This window comes from Oculina patagonica, chromosome 7 (assembly GCF_052425735.1).
Source record: "Oculina patagonica isolate OP01 chromosome 7, crgOcupat, whole genome shotgun sequence".
Classification (NCBI taxonomy): Eukaryota; Metazoa; Cnidaria; class Anthozoa; order Scleractinia; family Oculinidae; genus Oculina; species Oculina patagonica.
Window position 1 is genome coordinate 20,417,598 of NC_135764.1, and position 21,172 is coordinate 20,438,769.

General features: G+C 39.8%; 1 protein-coding gene and 2 pseudogenes across 2 annotated transcripts in view; all 3 read right to left on the reverse strand.

Annotated features, from left to right (window-relative positions):
• Window positions 1–2,610: 2,610 nt before the first annotated feature.
• Window positions 2,611–21,172, reverse strand: part of LOC144661565 (kelch-like protein 40) — a 38,668-nt pseudogene continuing 20,106 nt past the window's right edge. The window contains exon 4 of the transcript XR_013572304.1: window positions 2,611–3,065. The product of XR_013572304.1 is annotated as a kelch-like protein 40 (transcript). The remainder of the gene's footprint in view (window positions 3,066–21,172) is intronic.
• On the reverse strand, window positions 3,065–5,598 carry LOC144661531 (kelch-like protein 40). Its single transcript, XM_078522330.1, has one exon. The coding sequence runs from the start codon at window positions 5,252–5,254 to the stop codon at window positions 3,539–3,541; it is 1,716 nt and encodes a 571-aa protein (XP_078378456.1). The 5' UTR covers window positions 5,255–5,598; the 3' UTR covers window positions 3,065–3,538.
• LOC144661527 (kelch-like protein 40) lies at window positions 17,282–19,305 on the reverse strand (annotated as a pseudogene).

Below are 21,172 nucleotides of genomic sequence, written 5' to 3' on the forward strand. Positions count from 1 at the left end.
CATAATATTCAATTTAACTTATTTTGCTAGTGACAATCTCGTGTGTTTTTGTTTCTTCAAATGCGGTTTTGCTGAAACTTTTTCACTAGTTCAGTTAGAAAAAGTCTTCTCAAGCACTGGTTAAACTAACTTATCTCAGTCGCGAGTTGATTGGCTAGCACTGTAGAGTCACCCTCTGCAGTCTGTTTAGTCTCTCATACAGACGTTCTTTTGGGTAAGTCACGGAATGTTTTTGGCCCTCAATAGGATTGCGTGACGAGCCAGCAAAACGTTTGTTTGTCTTTAGATCTTCGATCACCTCAGTTGAACAGGAGTCACGTTACGTACGTACCGAAACTTCTTCAGACTTCAGAGAGTGTTCAAAGTGGATTTTAGTGGTAAAGGGTAAGTGGCACATCAAACACTATTTTCCTCTCCGACTAAAACTTCTGTTTTGATACTCAATGCAACATCTGTACGCTAAATAGAGGTAACTCCTTGCCAGTTTCTTTCCCAACGACTGCACGTTTTCGGTCAGCATTTTGTTGCACCTGATTGGATGGAAGAACCGAGAACAACAACAGCAACAACAACAAAACTTTATTTACCCTAAATATTTATAAAAAGAGAATATATATATAGTATAAATAAATAATTAGGGGTCTGGCTGCCTGAAATAACTGTAGAGTTAAAAAGAGCAGGCAGCCAGTGTTACAATTATGTAATACAAATTAAAGTCGGTAAAACACACAACACCACAGAACATTACAGTGAGCAAACTGAAAGAAAGACAATAATATATTAGAATATTGAGGATAAGTAAAATAGGAGAAATATAATAAGAAATCTTATCAATTACCATTACTAAAATGAAACATTCTTCTCTGATTGGAAGTAGTGCGGTGCACGAGTTTCATGAACTAATCACAGAGGGTAGCCAAAGGGAGCCCAATATAATTCTCTCATTCACTCTTTGGTCCTTTTGGGCCTCTATTTTGGCCGTCCGCACTAAATTTTGGCTTCCTAGTATTTCGTTTGCTGTTTGCTTTTTACTGCCGTTTTTAAGCCAGTATTTACTGATATTTTTCAGTTATTTTAAGACCAGTTTCTTCCTGCAATTGGGCGGTGGTACAAGAAGCCTAGAGCAAGAAGAGATCGTTCAACCCAGACATATCCATGTATCCTGACCACATTGGCGGCATGAGACTGGCCGTGGCCTCGTTTGCAGGCATTGAGACTAGGTTCGGCTTGTGCTTGCCCAAGTTCTCCCACACGTCATCGTTTCACACTTCAGGACAAAAGAAAGTCACATGAGAATTCCCTTGATTGGAGATAACCTAAAGAACATGGCGTCAAAGAGTGATCTCATGAGCTGAATGAAAAGAGAATTGCTGGACAATTTCCTCGTCAATTTTCAGTCGATCAATGCCCAAGATGTATTTTACAACATTAATTCTTTATATAATTTATGCGATGTTTCGAGCAGTCTCGAAGCCGCCTCTATGCTTCTATTTTGGGTTGTTCTCTTGTTACACTTCAGCAATTTGAGTAGTAGCGTTGCTATGGCCTCGGGTTCATTAGTTATTCAAAATGAAGCGGTTTTCCGAGCTGGAGCTGGTGTAAGCATAAAACTAAAGACATAACAAAGCCAATATCGTAGCGGAGCCTGAACTAACAGCGAACCAATCGAAACCCGAGGAGGAAAGCGTGGCCGGTGAAAAAGCGCGGGAAAGATCACGCGGGTCATTTACCCTGTTCTGATGCGCCTGATTGGCTGGAAGAACTGGGACTTGCTGACTGATAGCCGCTTGGTGCATGAAGATTCGTGAACGAATCACGGAACTCGGCTAAAGCGAACTCAATGTAAACACGATGCGAAAAGCTGCTATGGCCAATGGCGAAAAAATCTCTAATATATGCTACGGAGTATAGGTCACCGTCACACATTTGCGTTTATATTTAGAAAAAAATTCACCACATTGCGCACCAATTTACCAATTATTTAACACTCAAATAGCATATATCCAGTATCAGAAAGAACCACAGGGCTTCATAGTGGGTGGGAGAGAAATAAAAACCTAGAAGATAGTTTCCTGGGTAGATACCTCAGGACGCTTGTGGATTATTCTGCGACATATTTCGAACGAATTGGGGTCAGTTGTTAGACGTTCAACCCTTTGAATGAATGATAAATTTCTTTGAGAAGTCATCTTTAAAAATTACATTATTTCAATCAGTTTTCAAATTCGCTGTTTTTTTCTAATTTTTCGCGGTAGCTTTAGGAAAAATACAATATGATTAAGTTATGCATGAGATAAAAAAAAAATGATTCACATTCGTGATTGGGTGCAAAACAAAATCGGTTGACTTGATATGGGGTAAGCAGGGAAAATAGATGCTCCAGGTCAAAATCGGGAGGGGTTGGTTTTTAATTCACAACCCTATACTCCAGCAAGAACATTGTTGAACTGCTGTCAATGTCCGTGAGTCAGCATAGCCTCGTAAACAGTAATTTAGATATAGTGTTGTTTAAATTTTATTTGTAACGTCGGTATTGTTTTGTGGTTATGGAATTTATGTAAACAAAAACTATGGTTATTCATAGCAAAATGTTCTCAAACATTTGCGCAGAATGCACGAGCTGTTTGCTACATACTATTTGAACACTGGCGATTGCTTTCTCGTGTTACTTTGTCATTTTGTAACACTTAAGATGTGAAAGAATAGAATTATATTTCAGACTCGGTTTCAGAATCATGTGGCGACAAATGGTTGGTTTTCTTCAGTATATTTTAATTCTCTTGTGATGTTTTTCCTTTTCTAATTCAAATCAACACTGAATTACTATTATAGGTAAATTTTAAACGCCATAACTGTAACTACCACACTTTCTTTAGTTGACCTTGCAATACCGGGCCTTGAATGAATGCATTAGTCCAAAACAATTTAGACCCATTGTATTTATAAGGTCCTTGGTGTTATTAAGCCGAAAAAGTTCTTGGAGGCGACTGTCCTTTGACAATATAACAAAAAAGATCCTTAACTTAATTTCAAAATTGTCCTCGAATGACTTCATTTTTCGGGCACTTTTCGGGACTACTCATGCAACAGCATACCTTTTCCTTGTCCTTTATTGCCAATATCAACTTTCACTTGCTTTAAAAAAAGATATTAATAATAATAATAATCGCGAAATTTAGTACGCGCAAAAAAAAAAACATTGCGTAAAATTTTAACACGCGAAAATTAATACCATATGATATATCAAAACAATAAAAATTTTAAATGTTTCGAACTGCAATTATTTACCTTTTAAAATATCTTTCCCTATTGTTTTTGACCAGCACCTTTTCTCTGATTACTGTTTCGAGCTTTGAATTCGATTGTAAATTGGTTCAAATCACTGAAAAATCGCGGAATTTAATACACTTTTTCTCTAATTTTTCTTGCAATCGCGAAAATTAAAACTTGCAAATTAGTCAGAATAAGGTATAAGCGGACAAACTCGCCAGGATCGCGGGCTCTTGATAAGCACGCGCTCGCTCTTGCTGCGATATTACTAGTCACGGTCTATGGACTCAAGGCTATTAAGAACGCCTGTAAAAACTTGAAGTGAACAACCTTTAAAATAGTATTGGGGTTTTGCTCTATTCTTGATGGTCATCTTGCTGACAGGAACATTTGTCTTGTTGTTCCACTCGTCTTTTTCATGGTCGTAGCACTCAACTGTATCGCTCCATCTGTGACCACTACTATAATAACGAAATGACGTGCGACCACCAAGCACGAATAGCACATCGTCGACCAACACCATGCTCCCTAAATTTCGATTCAATTTCAAGTTGGCTATCAATTGCCACTCATCTGTTAGGATGTTGTAAACTTCACAACTATTCATGAATATAACTTGGGAAACACCGTAAATCCAACGACCTCCAGCAATGAAAATTTGTTCATTTTTGCAAACACCAAAAGCGCCTATCCTCGCCTCGTTCAAAGGTGCTATGTTCAGCCAGTCATCTGTCTCGGTGTCGAATCTTGAACATTCCGAGAGTGGTCGGTCTGAAAAGCTACCACCGATAACGTATATGTACCTGCCTACAGCCACGGCACAGAAAGATGATTTTTCAACCCAGTTAAACAACGGCGTCAACGAATTTGTGTCAAGGCTGTATGTCCAACGAGAGGTAGATCTGACTTCTGCTACAATAAAAAATATTTGGTTTGCGACAGCTAACACGTTCTGAAGATCATCTGTGGTGAATGGCAGGTTTGAATCCAGTTTTGTCCACGGTGCTGGTGACCAGCGGTTCAAATCAGGATCGTAGCATTGGGATGTGGCGATATCATCAGTAACAACGAATATCTTCCCGCGAAATGAAACAATGTGTCGTACCTTTGGTTGGCCTTCAATTGCAGGCAAATGGTACCACTCATCTTTTGCCGGAAGATAACAGCGCGGGTGGACTTCGCCCACAAAATCTGTTATCACAATAACACTTGTTTTTAAAGAATTCCTTGGAGAATGTGGCCGTGGAACATTACAATCAGTTGACCCATCAATCCAGTTTAATGCAGCAGTCACCCTGTCGAGGCAGGCTAAACTTTCTTTCACAAGATAATTTGTCACGAACTCCTTTATTAAAAAGTCACGCGATATAGTCGTCAGTCGAACGTGACAAAACAGCTCGCCGAATTTCACGCTTTGTTCACTTTTGTTGTGATCAATCCATCGAAGTATGATTTCAAAAACGTTTTCCTCTCCGTCAATCACTATCTCATCGCTTGAAATCCATTTTTCAACTTCGTGGCTTGGCAAATTTGGAAACTCGTCAGATGCAGCGACGGTGGTAAAGTTTGAGTTGATGAATTTCCGGGTGCTAGCGATTAGCTCATCACATGAATACAGTTCAGCTATTGAATAGTAAATTGACATGCAGTTTTCAGTGGTCATGTGTTGCTCGAGAAATTTACCGGCGATAGTTTTAAGGTTTGAAAGGAGCAGATAATCTGCCACTGCGATCAGGCTCTCAGCGTTCTCTTGACTAGAAATCTGAACGTTGCCAGTATAAATAAACTGTAGAATATCTGCCATCTGAGACTCGGTTATCCACTCCAGTCGAATAACTCCTTCATTATTCTCTTTCATGTCGGTGCTGAGAAGCTTTTCAAAGAAAGGACTCGCTTGTGAAAGAACATTTCTGTGAGCCTGGAACTCCTTTCCATCTTTCACCACCAAAGTTATGTCACATGGATTTGGACGATCTTCAGACATGTTTCTTGTCTCATAAACGATGAATTTATTAACTTAAGCGTTGATTCGAGGGAGCACTTTCAGTTTCAAGTTCTTTAATTCAGCTGTTGGCGCTTGTTGCAGATCGTACTCGTCAATAAAGAAATACTCAGGTAGTAAGCAGCTGTGATGTAGCCCTCGTCTCCTGCAAAAGTAAATCTTCCTCATTAAAGCGCGTGACTGCTACTGTTGTCACTTAGAATGTTTTCCTTTTGGACAATAAAGTATCCTGGTTGCGTGCTACACAGAAAGATGTCAATGTCACGCAATTTGAACAGAACAACAGGTCTGCAACGCGTACATGAGTGGCTTGCTCCTGCTGACATGTAAATTAGCTATTTAATTATTGCACAGCAGACATCCACCCCGATTTTACCACTTATGTCCAGAAATGCACGCAACGACGAAAATGACGAAATTGACGAAATTTCGTCAAATTCGTCAAGCCAGCAAAGTTATGTCATTTAACTCAACCCATGCAGTGCTGACGAATTTGACGAAATTGACGAAATTGGCGAAAATGACGAAATTTCGTCAAATTCGTCAAGCCAGCAAAGTTATGTCATTTAACTCAACCCATGCAGTGCTGACGAATTTGACGAAATTGACGAAAATGACAAATTCGACGAAATTTCGTCAAATTCGTCAAGCCAGCAAAGTTATGTCATTTAACTCAACCCATGCAGTGCTGACGAATTTGACGAAAATGACGAAAATGACGAATTCGACGAAATTTCGTCAAATTCATCAAGCCAGCAAAGTTATGTCATTTAACTCAACCCATGCAGTGCTGACAAATTTGACGAAAATGACGAATTCGACGAAATTTCGTCAAATTCGTCAAGCCAGCAAAGTTGTCATTTAACTCAACCCATGCAGTGCTGACGAATTTGACGAAATTGACGAAAATGACGAATTCGACGAAATTTTGTCAAATTCGTCAAGCGAGTAAAGTTAAGTCATTTAACTCAACCCATGCAGTGCTGACGAAATTGACGAAATTGGCGAAAATGACGAAATTTCGTCAAATTCGTCAAGCCAGCAAAGTTATGTCATTTAACTCAACCCATGCAGTGCTGACGAATTTGACGAAATTGACGAAAATGACAAATTCGACGAAATTTCGTCAAATTCGTCAAGCCAGCAAAGTTATGTCATTTAACTCAACCCATGCAGTGCTGACGAATTTGACGAAAATGACGAAAATGACGAATTCGACGAAATTTCGTCAAATTCGTCAAGCCAGCAAAGTTATGTCATTTAACTCAACCCATGCAGTGCTGACGAATTTGACGAATTTGACGAAAATGACGAATTCGACGAAATTTTGTCAAATTCGTCAAGCGAGTAAAGTTAAGTCATTTAACTCAACCCATGCAGTGCTGACGAATTTGACGAAAATGACGAATTCGACGAAATTTCGTCAAATTCGTCAAGCCAGCAAAGTTATGTCATTTAACTCAACCCATGCAGTGCTGACGAATTTGATGAAATTGACGAAAATGACAAATTCGACGAAATTTCGTCAAATTCGTCAAGCCAGCAAAGTTATGTCATTTAACTCAACCCATGCAGTGCTGACGAATTTGACGAAAATGACGAATTCGACGAAATTTCGTCAAATTCGTCAAGCCAGCAAAGTTATGTCATTTAACTCAACCCATGCAGTGCTGACGAATTTGACGAAATTGACGAATTTGACGAAAATGACGAATTCGACGAAATTTTGTCAAATTCGTCAAGCGAGTAAAGTTAAGTCATTTAACTCAACCCATGCAGTGCTGACGAATTTGACGAAAATGACGAATTCGACGAAATTTCGTCAAATTCGTCAAGCCAGTAAAGTTAAGTCATTTAACTCAACCCATGCAGTGCTGACGAATTTGACGAAAATGACGAAAATGACGAATTCGATGAAATTTCGTCAAATTCGTCAAGCCAGCAAAGTTATGTCATTTAACTCAACCCATGCAGTGCTGACGAATTTGACGAAAATACCAAAGTTATGTCATTTATCTCAACCCATGCAGTGCTGACGAATTTGACGAAATTGGCGAAAATGACGAATTCGACGAATTTGACGAAATTTCGTCAAATTCGTCAAGCCAGCAAAGTTATGTCATTTAACTGAACAACTGGAAATGTGCATACATACATGAATCCCTCGTTCTTTAGACATGACACTGGTTAAAACATTACAACAACATGCAGTGCTGACGAATTTGACAAATTTGACGAAAATGACGAAATCGACGAAATTTTGTCAAGCCAGCAAAGTTATGTCATTTAACTCAACAACTGGAAATGTGCATACATACATGAATCCCTCGTTCTTTAGACATGACACAGGTTAAAACATTACAACAACAATTTTGTTGTGGTCTGTTATTCTATTTGCATATTTGTATGAGAATCAACTCAATTATGCAATCTTACCAACTTCATGAGATATATGTTCCAATGAAAACAATTAACCTTATTTGGTTTAGGCATCTTTCCTATCCATGCAGAATTTCCTGCTGTCGTAGGAGACGTCGATATACTGAAGCTCTATCGAAATCAGGAATGCCAGTTGCACAGGCTTGACATGTTGACACATTGGACAAGTAAACAGCTAAAAAAAGTACATGTATGTATGTCTCGTTCTTCAAACATGGTCAGGTAAACATGGAGAAGAAAGTACAAGGAATCTTTCGTATCCATGCAGCCTTTCCTGCTGTCCTGAGCAGAGTGTCATTGATGTAATGTAGCTCTAGGGAATTCCAGATTGTGTTTGTGATGGAATTGTAACAAGGCTGCAGTTGACTGTACGAAAGAATCACCCTTTTCCTTTTGTTTTACTGCTTTTAACCTTTCCAAAAGAAGGCGTGTAGAACGAAGGAATCCAGTAAAGTCCAGGGCCATTACACTCCCAGAAATCGCCAAGAAATCGATGGTTTGCCGCCATCTTGGAATTAGAAAGCTTACATGACGTATTTTTATAAAGATCGTAGTCTGAGCAATCTGAGATTACAATGTGTGTCACACAGCGGTTTCCCTTATGCCATGGGTAGGTACGTCATGTAAGCTAATTGCCTCCAAGATGGCGGCGTTGATTATTGTTGTGTTTTCAAGAACAATGATTAATTTCTCAAGTAAGTGAAGACTTGGTGTGGCACATTCCAAGCTTTTTGGTTTTCACACAGAGTGAAACACATATACCCGTTCTTCCCAGTACCACAATTGATGTGAGCTTCATGCAGTTCAAACAACTATTAACGTGAAACGCAAAGTCTGGAAATAACACTACATCAAGGAAACTCGAGCTTTCACTGCGTTCTCTGTTGCGAATTCAGAATTTCTTCATCTTAAAATAAGACTAAATTCTGCATTAATACGCCAGCAAATTTCTTCGCAGTTGGACAAAGAAAGCTTGAAGAGCCACCTGTATATAGATTGAGTACATCTACTCAATTCACAACAGTCACGTCAGGAGTGTGATAAAACCTATAAGTGTGATGGACTCACTTTTAATAGTTTCACATCAACAACCTGTGGCAAATATTTTAGACATCAGTCAGTGGATTGACTTCAGTGATGGCTTCAATAATTCTACTCCTCCAAGTATAAGAATATTAGTAACAAGATAGAAAAATTTTACAAGACACTATGTTACCTGCAGATGGAAATGACAAAATCCATAAGAACACTTACCGCTGGGCATGTGAGTTTCCTTTTCGTTATTATATTGTTTTACTATGCCAACTCATGCTATAAACCTGTTGGCTAATAATCATGTCATTGCGGTTTATACAAATCTTCGACTGTGGCAAAATTTTGCCAAAATCCTTACTTTCGTCGAATTCGTCGTTTTCGTCGAATTCGCCGCTTTCGTGGTACCCCTCTTCTCGAGCTTGTTCGCTCAAATCTTAGACTTGGGCGAAATTTCGTTGAATTCGTCGTTTTCGCCGCTTTCGTGGTACCCCTCCTCTCGAGCTCGTTCGCTCAAATCTTAGACTTTGGCGAAATTTCGTCAAATTCGTCATTTTCGTCGAATTCGCCGCTTTTCTGCTACCCCTCCTCTCGAGCTCGTTCGCTCAAATCTTAGACTTTGGCGAAATTTCGCCAAATTCGTCATTTTCGTCGAATTTGTCGTTTTCGTCGAATTCGCCGCTTTCGTGGTACCCCTCCTCTCGAGCTCGTTCGCTCAAATCTTAGACTTTGGCGAAATTTCGTCAAATTCGTCATTTTCGTCGAATTTGTCGTTTTCGTCGAATTCGCCGCTTTTCTGCTACCCCTCCTCTCGAGCTCGTTCGCTCAAATCTTAGACTTTGGCGAAATTTCGCCAAATTCGTCATTTTCGTCGAATTCGTCGTTTTCGTCGAATTCGCCGCTTTCCTGGTACCCCTCCTCTCGAGCTCGTTCGCTCAAATCTTAGACTTTGGGGAAATTTCGCCAAATTCGTCATTTTCGTCGAATTCGTCGTTTTCGTCGAATTCGCCGCTTTCGTGGTACCCCTCCTCTCGAGCTCGTTCGCTCAAATCTTAGACTTTGGCGAAATTTCGCCAAATTCGTCATTTTCATCGAATTCGTCGTTTTCGTCGAATTCGCCGCTTTCGTGGTACCCCTCCTCTCGAGCTCGTTCGCTCAAATCTTAGACTTTGGCGAAAATTCGTCATTTTTGTCGAATTCATCGTTTTCGTCGAATTCGCCGCTTTCCTGGTACCCCTCCTCTCGAGCTCGTTCGCTCAAATCTTAGACTTTGGCGAAATTTCGCCAAATTCGTCATTTTCGTCGAATTCGTCGTTTTCGTCGAATTCGCCGCTTTCCTGGTACCCCTCCTCTCGAGCTCGTTCGCTCAAATCTTAGACTTTGGCGAAATTTCGCCAAATTCGTCATTTTCGTCGAATTCGTCGTTTTCGTCGAATTCGCCGCTTTCGTGGTACCCCTCCTCTCGAGCTCGTTCGCTCAAATCTTAGACTTTGGCGAAATTTCGCCAAATTCGTCATTTTCGTCGAATTCGTCGTTTTCGTCGAATTCGCCGCTTTCGTGGTACCCCTCCTCTCGAGCTCGTTCGCTCAAATCTTAGACTTTGGCGAAATTTCGCCAAATTCGTCATTTTCGTCGAATTCGTCGTTTTTGTCGAATTCGCCGCTTTCGTGGTACCCCTCCTCTCGAGCTCGTTCGCTCAAATCTTAGACTTTGGCGAAATTTCGCCAAATTCGTCATTTTTGTCGAATTCGTCGAATTCGCCGCTTTCCTGGTACCCCTCCTCTCGAGCTCGTTCGCTCAAATCTTAGACTTTGGCGAAATTTCGCCAAATTCGTCATTTTCGTCGAATTCGTCGTTTTCGTCGAATTCGCCGCTTTCGTGGTACCCCTCCTCTCGAGCTCGTTTGCTCAAATCTTAGACTTTGGCGAAATTTCGCCAAATTCGTCATTTTCGTCGAATTCGTCGTTTTCGTCGAATTCGCCGCTTTCGTGGTACCCCTCCTCTCGAGCTCGTTTGCTCAAATCTTAGACTTTGGCGAAAATTCGTCATTTTTGTCTAATTCGTCGTTTTCGTCGAATTCGCCGCTTTCCTGGTACCCCTCCTCTCGAGCTCGCTCGCTCAAATCTTAGACTTTGGCGAAATTTCGCCAAATTCGTCATTTTCGTCGAATTCGTCGTTTTCGTCGAATTCGCCGCTTTCGTGGTACCCCTCCTCTCGAGCTCGTTCGCTCAAATCTTAGACTTTGGCGAAATTTCGCCAAATTCGTCATTTTCGTCGAATTCGTCGTTTTTGTCGAATTCGCCGCTTTCGTGGTACCCCTCCTCTCGAGCTCGTTCGCTCAAATCTTAGACTTTGGCGAAATTTCGCCAAATTCGTCATTTTCGTCATTGCGTGCATTTCTGGACATATCTCGATTTTACGATCGTCGATTTAAAACAACGATATTCCTGATTTAACGATCAACATTCTGTGTCCCGGGAAAAGTAACATCAGTTTTACAAATACCGTTCGCAGAGTGCCGTTCATTAGTTTAGTTTTCTAAAAATCGCATAAAGCTCGTCATGTCCCTGTAGCTTTAGGGAAGAAGACAATAATGATTCAGTTATCGTACATAGGATAAAAAATCATTTACATTCGCGATTGGGTGCAAAACAAAATCGTTTGACTTGATATGGATAAGCAGGAAAAATAGATGTTCCAGGTCATAAATTTGGAGGGGTTCTTAATTCACAGCCTTATACCCCAGCAAGAACATTGTTGAACTACTGTTTATATCTATGGGTCAGCATAGCCTCGTGAACAGTGATTTACATATTTTCGCTGCGTCATATTGGAAAAACATTGTGGAGAAAATTACCAACAGCCGAAAGATTAGCAAAGACACTTAAAGCTTTCACAAGCTGCATTCGCAAAAGAGACATTACTACCCTGATGAACACCGGATGCATGGGTTGCTTCCTTTGCCCCACAAACGATTTTTACACATATCTACTCTTTACAGTCAGTTACAGAATTTGCTTATAGATTTAAATTTTAACAATAGATTTTACACAGAGCGTCCTAGTTTTTTTTAAACATAGATTTTAGATTGGCACTGTTGTATTCTTTGCTTGCACTCACGTGACATCCGGATTACGCGTGACTTCTGTCCGCCATGATGGTGTTCCAAATACCAATATGGCGGACGGATGCTAGCCACAAACACAAGTGTTGAGTCGAATTTTTTCCAGTTTCGCGTCCTCAAAATGCCTATGTGCCTGATCGTGGGTTGTTCTAGAAAAACTGGTCGAGATAAGGGAATGCGATTGTATCGAGTTCCGGCAGTTGTGACGAATCAGAGCCCAGAAGTTGAAGAGCTCAGCATTGAGCGAAGGCGAAGATGGATCTCAGCAATAAGCCGCGATGATCTCACACAAAAAATCTTAGGTAACGATAGGGTTTGTGATCAGCATTTTCATTCTGGAGCCGCAGCTTCTTCGTGGGACTGAAAGACCGAATTTAACATAGAACGGCAAATGTACAAATGTCACGAACGTAGGAGTCGTGTAGGCCCGTCACCTTTATTTACCATAAACTGCTGATCGGGAATAGTGACCGGATCGACTCCAACCTCGGCGATTTTTTCTAAATATCTTCGTTTAACGTGGTCGTTGAGTTTTCTGCAATACTCAGATAATACTGGAATCGTACTACAAAGCTCATCTATTGTAGGAACACGTTCGTTTTCCGGAGAATCCATTGGAATTTCGAGAAATTCAACAGCGATAGCATATAAACATATGTAAATTTCACCCTCGGTGGAACACCAATATGGCGGATACCCAAATATGGAAACATCTCTGACGTCACGTGCAAGCCAAGAATACATATTTTTAGTTTAAGTTACTTTTTTAGTTGTGTCCCCTAATTAGTATGGGTATATCCCCATTCTCGTTCCCAGAACCTCCGTTTTTTTTTTTCACGTGGTCGGCGAAACGGAGGGCTCTTATACATGGTAACACTGACTACCGGATGTCGTAAAATCCACGACATCCGGTAGCGCATGACCACTGCATAAATGTTCATCTGCGCCTGCTCAGTAAAAGAAAGGGGAAGGCTGGGGCTGACTGAGACGAGAAGAAAGCGAATTTTGAAAGAAGATACGAGATTTGAGTTTGGCGTTCGAAAGAGCTGTACAGCAATCCTTGCTACAATTGTCGCCGGACATCAAGAAACAAGGAATGTCGGAGGACATCAAGAAACAAGGAATGGAACAGGAAGCCGCCCTGCCTGCTGTAGTCGTTACTCGTTAAGTAGAACGACTGTCTTTGTGTTTTGCCTGCTGGTTTTGGCAATTCAAGTCGTTGATATTTTTATTTACACAATTCGATTCGAGTGAAACTCATTGGATCGCATGGCTGATAGATATGTTCTTGTTGTGTCGTCTCTACACGCAATATTATCTGACCAGATAGAAAAGTTAGAATCCAGAGGAATTGGAGTAATAGTGTTTAAACATGGAGTCGAGGATATCATCAGCTGATGACATTCCGACGGTTGATGATACTGTGAATTTATATATTTATGGCCATGCAGAGGTATTGTAGAAAATTCAGGACTAAGAAAGCTACTGATCGACGAGGTATTATTCTATCGAGCAGCGGTAAGAAATATCACATTGAACTCCATTAGTGTGTATATCTTGTATAAGCTAAGTTGATAGTGCAAATGTTTGCAATATTTTTAATGCAATAAAAAATACAACCAAGTTACACCTTACAATAGATGCATGTACCTATCATTCGTTCATAAACAAAGGTCTGCTTCGTGAATACGTTATTCCAACAAACTCCCAGTGTTATTCGGTCTTTTTCCGGTAACATTTTCAAACTTGCCCGCTACATCTTCAATTGTTTCGATGACCGGAAGTATAACCAAAATTGCGTAGAAGCGTTTCGTTTTTTACCTAATTACGCATGCAGTTTTTATCAGCCAATCAAAAAAATCATATTGTTTACCGTTACCAGGGCAACTACGTCATGTGATTTAAAAAATACGCGTGGCCCTTGGGAAAAAGGATGATCCCAGGCTGAATAAGGTTTTTGACACTCTAATAGAGCTTTCATTCGTTCTTTTGTTCGTTCGTTCGTTCATTCATTCGTCATTCAGACTTAGTTCCAAAATCATGAGGTAATAAATAGTGGGAATTTCATTTCGGGGTCCCTTTTTCTCATCTTAATCAAAACCCAGGTACTGTGACAGGCAAATTACCTTCAAATCACCATAACTTATTATATACAACACTTTCTTCAGTTGCTCTCACAATACCAAGCGCGTTGAATGAATACAAATACATTATTCTCCTTTCTCAAGATACATCATTTTTTGTGTAGTGTCGTTAGCAAAAAAATTATAGCCATCGTGTATATATGATTCTAGGTTTGGTAACGCCAACTATTGGAGGTGACTGTCCTTTGGGCAATGAAACAAAATAGATCTTCTTGATTTGGAAGTTTTTTTTTTTTATTATTGCAAAACACACACAGAACGTTCTTACAAGGTGACATGTTCACTACTAATTACTTATTATACAAGGCTTTACTAATTACTTTCTATACAAAGCCTTACTTATTACTTACTATACAAAGCTTACTCTACTTACAGTACAATACACTGCTTACACTACCTACATGACAATTAAAAAGTTTACAACACACTACTTACAATACAATACTCAATTTCCTAAAATTTAATATTTATACTCATAACAGCGCAATACAATTTATCTCTTTTAATACATTTACAAAAAAACTACCAACTACTTTTGGCTTATTAAAGATAATGAAAAACTAAATCAAATTGCGCCATTTTTTTCTTACCGACATTTTGTTAAAAAAATTTAAGCTGTTTCTGTCAGTCATTGAGAGGGGCTTGAAAGAGCGTTGAAGAAATTACCTGTTTAGAGGACTTTAGAGCCTAATATATTGAGTATATTCGGCTAGGGAGGGTGAAGATAAAGAGATTAGTTTTTATTCATTTATTTTATTTCTTCTTTAAAAGGCTTTCCAGCAAATCCCACTTTTTTTTGGTTGTGTCATCTGTTCTTTGTTCAACGACATAAATCGATTTAAGATAAAGTAGAAAACTTTCTATTTAAGGAGGTCTTGTTTTATTTTTACAAATCCAAATAAAAAGGCTGGCCAGTAGAAAGCAGAAATTAATTTGGCGATGATTTTTTGAGCAGTCCGGTATCAATCCTAAGGCTACAGAGATGTTCACTGTGTAATGTTTTGGAAATATTTTAAATAATTTTAGCAGTTCGGTTAGGGAGTTCCAAAAGGAGGTCACCCTGGCGCACGACCAGAAGAGATGCTTTAGTTTTTCTGGTTCTTCTTTGCAGAAAGAGCAGTTTGGGTCATCTTGTACTCCAATTTTCGTTAAGAATTCATTAGTTGATATTCCCCTATGTAAAAGTTTGAATTGGAACTCGAAAAGTTTTGTGCTTTTGGTGCATTTAAAGGCTAATTGATAGGCATCGCTCCATTTAATGCATTTTGTTTCTTCTGCATTACAGTATTCAAACCATTTCCGTTGAGATTGGGAAGAAAGCGTAGATTTTCTGGATATCAGTTTCTGATACACTGGTGAGCTTGTTCGTTGCGATTTTATTAACGTTTCCGAAAAGGTTTCGTATTCGGAGTCTGTCGTAATAAGGTTGTTTGTGTGTGCGTCCCAGAGCAGTTTAAGGGCCGATATGAGTCCATAGTATCTGAGAGGACAAATTTTAAGACTGAATTTGGTCTGTAGTTCAAAATAGGATAAGAAATTATTTGAGCCATCTTTCAAATGTTTCACCTTTGTGATACCTTTATGATAACATTCAAAGTAAAAGACAGGACAGTCATCAATTCTGATCACTGAATTGTGCCATAAGTTTTGGTTAAGGAACTGATTCTCAGATTTAATTTCATCTTCAAAATTAACTTCCGACCAGATTGTCAGTACTTCTTTGATGAAAGTATCCTTAATTTGAAATTTCTTTATGTCTTTTAGACATCAAAAGAGCAGTAGAGGAGGACTCTGCATTTGCTGAAATTCCAATAAAATAACTGATTCACAAGTTTTTGCTCCGCAACGGGCTCGTCCCCCATACTACAAAATTCATTCGGTAATGCGGCGCGCGCGAAAAACTGGTTGTGTAAAGTGATTAGCGCGAGAGGCGACAAGGGTAAATACCATAGTGTGACGTAAAAGTTCCTTGAGGAAGCCGGGCCGAAAATTGAATGCAAATTATGCCGACATAAATACTTTCCTTATGATAATGGGCTTCACTTTCTATCAGCTCTTATCCAAATCAACAACCATCACTGTCTAGGTACCATTTTATTTTTTAATTGTCACTGGAAACCTCTTTTGAATTTCTTTTGTCATATAGCACCAAGTCTTGTCTTACAATATCAAGCCCCTACTGAAATACAAATACATAATGTTGTTTATAAAAATCCATCAATATTTTTTTAAGAACCCGCGACACTTTGGTTATCCGTACAGCAACCAGAATACTTACGAGCGTGATGAGACCAGAATCAGTACTTGTCAAGCCGAATACAAAACTGAATTGTTGGCAGTATTGAAATATAATATGCAAGGATTTGTCGGCTTTTGTAAGAAACTGTTGTATTCAGGATTGAAGTAGGATATATACTTTTCAAGGGTTATTTGGACTTTTTTGGCTAGTCTAGTATAAATAGGCCTCTTGCGGTATCTTTGTGTAATTACCTAATCTCGCGAAAATAAACAAAACAAATACCGCTTATTTTATGACGTTTAGCGATTTCAAAGAGCACTTATATATAGCAAAAGCCTCATGTGAACAATGCTTTACCCATATCCTACAACGCATAGAGTCATGAGACCCATGAGGTCCAGCGACCTTGCTTATGGAAATATATGCTTCTGACACCTAGGCGAAACGAGAAGTCAACTAGTTTTGCTCGGAGGTAAATAGTTAACGGATATCCGGGTTTGAATAGCCACGATAAACCAAATGCAAGGCTGTTCGGACAGCTAAAAATGCTAAATAAATTTTATTGGGCAATAAAAATACTTAGCCCTTTTAAATGTCCGAGCAGCCTTGCTTTTGCTGATACTGATCTTCGCCAAGATCCGGCTTCACTTCGCTGCTGTTTGTACAAGTGGTCCTTGCTTTATTCCAGAGGTACCTCTGAGGACGCGAAAAGCACTATTCACTGGTTTGGAATTTACTTAAAATGATTTAACCATGACGTTCAGTTTCACAAATGAAAGATTTTAAATTAAATTTCCTATATTACAATAATTTTTCAAGTGTAGTAATTTTGTATCATAAGTGGAGAGACTCGCGAGAATCGCGGAGTTTTATCAGCGCTCTGCTCGTTGAATTTGCTAAATTTAAAGTGGTTTGATAGCTTCCTTTGACAACGTGTCCTTACTTGCAGGGGCGGATCTAGGATTTCACAAGGGGGAGTGGATGACAGACCATTAGGGCCTAACCCTAACCCTAACCCTAAGTGGCGGCAGACGGTGAACCGGGGCGTAATAACAACCAAACATGAGCGAGAGCTAATTTTTCTTTCTTTCTTTATTTTCTATTTCAAATAAAGTGACATTTCGAATTTTTTTTACTGAATAATGGGGGGTGGATATCCACCCTATCCACCCCCCCTGTATCCGCCCCTGACTTGTCTTGGTCTATGAACTGCAGATTACTTAGAACGCCTTTAAAAACTCTAAGTGAACAACCTTTACTCCTCCTCCACCTTCCTTTATCTTGAGTAATCTGCCTAACGGGAATGTTTGCCTTGTTGTTCCACTTATCTCTTACATCGTCATAACACTCAACATTCTTTTCGAAGGATCCACCGACCACGTATAGAGTTTCGTCAACTATCACCATATTCCCCATTGTTCGAGCAACTGTCAAGCTGGCTATGAAACTCCACTCATCTGTCAATGTGTTGTAAACTTCGCAGCTACTGACACAAGTATATAAACCTCCAATTCCTCCAGCAACGAAAATCTTTTGGTTCCGACAGACGCCAAAGGCATCTTTCCTTGCTTCGTTCAAAGGGGCTATTTCATGCCATTTGCCCTCGGTGTCAAATCGTGCACACTCTGAGAGGTAAGTCGAGTGAAACAGGTGCAATGGGTCCGACGATTCTCCACCGACAACATATATGGATCTGTCAACAGCCACAGCACAAAAAATATTTTTTTAACCCAGTCAAACAGTGGAACCATCGACTTTGCGTCAGGATTGTATGTCCAAAGCGAGGCCATGCCCATTTCATCTTCAACAATAAAACATATTTTGTTACTTACCACCAGCACGTGTTGAAGAAAGTTTTCGTTTGCATAAGAGATAAATTCTTGGTTAGCAGCTGTTGTCCACGGTGCTGCAGACCATTGGTTCAAATCTGGGTCATAGCATTGTGATCTGGACAAATCTCCAGTAACAACAAATACTTTGCCTTGGCATGAAAAAACGTGTGTTACTAAGCAGTGTTTCTGTGCATGGGCGGGCAAACGATACCACTCATCAGTTGAAGGAAGATAAAAGGTGCGGAAATCCCTTTCTCTACGATTATAAAGCGTAATCACCATAACGCTTAACTCCAGAGTCGTTCTTGGAGAATGAGGCCGTGGAACATGGTGACCTGTTGGAAGATCAAACCATTCTAAAGCAGCAGTCACGCTGTCGAGGCAGTCTTTGTTTTCGTTCACAAGCTCATTGGTCACGACAACGCTCAGTAAAATGTCACGCGATATAGTCGTCAGTCGAACGTGACGAAACAGTTCGCCGAATTTTACGCTTCTTTCGCTTTTGTTGTGATCAATCCATCGAAGTATGAATTCATAAACGTTTTCCTCGGCGTCAATCACTATCTCATCGCTTGAAATCCATTTTTCAACTTCATGGCTTGGCAAATTTAGAAACTCGAGAGATGCAGCGACGGCGGTAAAGTTTGAGTTGATAAATTTCCGGGCGCTAGCGATTAGCTCTTCACATAAATACAGTTTAGCTATTGAATAGTAAATTGAAATGCAGTTCTCAGTGTTCAAGTGCTGTGCGAAAAACTTCCCGGCGATAGTTTTAAGGTTTGAAAGGAGGAGATAATCTGCAGTTGCGATCAGGTTCTCAGCATTCTCCTGACTAGAAATCTGAACGTTGCCGGTGTAAATACAATGTAGAATATCTGCCATCTGTGACTCGGTTATCCACTCCAGTCGAATAACTCCTTCATTATTCTCTTTAATGTCGGTGTTGAGAAGCTTTTCAAAGAAAGGACTCGCTTTTTAAAGAACATTTCTGTGAGCCTGGAACTCCTTTCCATCTTTAACAACCAAAGTTATGTCAAATGGATTTAGATGATCCTCAGACATAGCCTTGGCTGATAAAACAGTTAGCCCGTTGATTTTTTAGCGTCAGTTCATGCTTGGTTTAACATGGGAGCATTTTTCAAATCTCTTGCAGTTGTTAGCGATTGTTTCAGATCGCACTTGGCAACAAAGATGATTGACTTATCCAGTAGGTAGCTGTGTAGTAGCCCTCGTTTTCGTCAGAAGTATATACTCCTGCAGATTAAAGCGCGTTAACAGTTGTATTACGTGCTGTCACCCATGATAGATTTCTTTTTGGGAAATTATGAATAATATTCTGGGGTGTAAACTATGCCTGGGGGCGCGCCTGCGTACTACACAGAAAGAAAAGTCAAACCTACTCAAATGGAACAAGTGCGCAGACATTTCAAATAACAGGACTGCAATGCGTACATCCGTGTGCTGATATGTAAATTAAATCTTTACTCTATTGCACATAATTATAAGCTGGTTTAAATTTACCTCAATGTTAAACAAGTCTTCCTCATAATAATGGCATTGATACGTCAGTACATTGCAGTTAAAAACTGTGACCGGTGTCAATCTCTTGTTAGCCCGTATTAAATTTTCGACAAATCTTGATATAGGAATTGAACGATAATCTGTGGTAGTGCATACAGAAACGTTGACTAATAGTGTCTATTTGTCTATTTGTAAACATATTGACATAATGGCCTTGATTGAGACGTTGCTGTCATCTAGTAGTGAGAAGCACGTAGTTTCGGAGCATTGCTTTTACGATTTTGTATTCAAACTTGTCAGGACAGGTCCAGAAACACATTTTAGTTATTTTGAGTTTATTGATTTTGACTACATCATCCGCTGATTCTACCTTTCGAATTTTGGTAGTTTACCGATCACTTATTCCTCGGCAAATGCCCTTACCGTTACATTTTCCTAAATAAATTTACTACTCTTCGTCAACAGTTGGTAGATTTCTTCTGTAAATTACTGATTACCAGTGATTTTAACTTATATATGGATGATGAGTCTAACCTAGACTTTCTAAAAGTCGTTCGCTTCTCGTTTCCGGTTTGGTGGTAGAGCAAGTCTAAGTCTGACCGATCGGCTTTAAAGTTTATAGACTTATTGAACACATTCAATCTTCAACAGCACACATGTATCACCGGGTCAACGCACATTAGATCTTGTGACTACACGACAAGGGGAAACGCTTGTTTCCCATTTCACCGTGTATATTCCTGGTATATCGGACCACTTGGCACTACACTGTGACACTGTACTGTGAGCTATCCTGTTAAAACCACCAATTACCAAACGTTGGAATAAAGTATAACAAACTTAGCTCTATAGACTTTGAAAAGTTTCGTCGGGATATATCCGATTCTGGGTTATTGTACTTATGCGCATGCTGTGGTTGATGAAGCCACTGACTACTATGATCAGGTGTTGACGCGTATTCTTGACTATGTCTGGCTTTTTCTAAGTTCGCACACACTTCATCGTTTCACTCTTCAGGACACAAGAACGTCACATGAGAGTTCCTCTGACTGCCGGGAGAGGACCTAAGGAGATGGCGTAAAAGAGTGATCTAACGAGCTTAATGAAAAGAGAATTGCTAAACAATTTCCTCGTCAATTTTTATTCCATTAACGTCCAAGATGTAGTTTCCAACATTTATTCTTTAAATAATTTATGTGGCGTTTTGAGCTGCCTTGAACTGGCGTCTATGCTTCTATTTTACGTCGTTCTCTTGTTACATTTCGGCAATGTGAATAGTAGCGTTTTGATCTAAGGATATCACATAGCCAGGCGTGACTAAAGCAAAATTTACAGCGAACCAATCAGAACCTGACGGTTAAAAGGGTGGAAGGTGGAAAGCGCGGGAAGGATGATGCGGGCCACGTCACGATGGCTGTTCTATCGGATTGGCTGGACGAACTGACAAAATGTTTGCATTGACTGGTGGCTGCGTAATGCACGAGTTTCGTCAACCAATCACCCAGCTCATCCAAAGTGATCCCAATGTGAAATCGATGCATAAAGCTTTATGCTAATGGCGGCGATTTG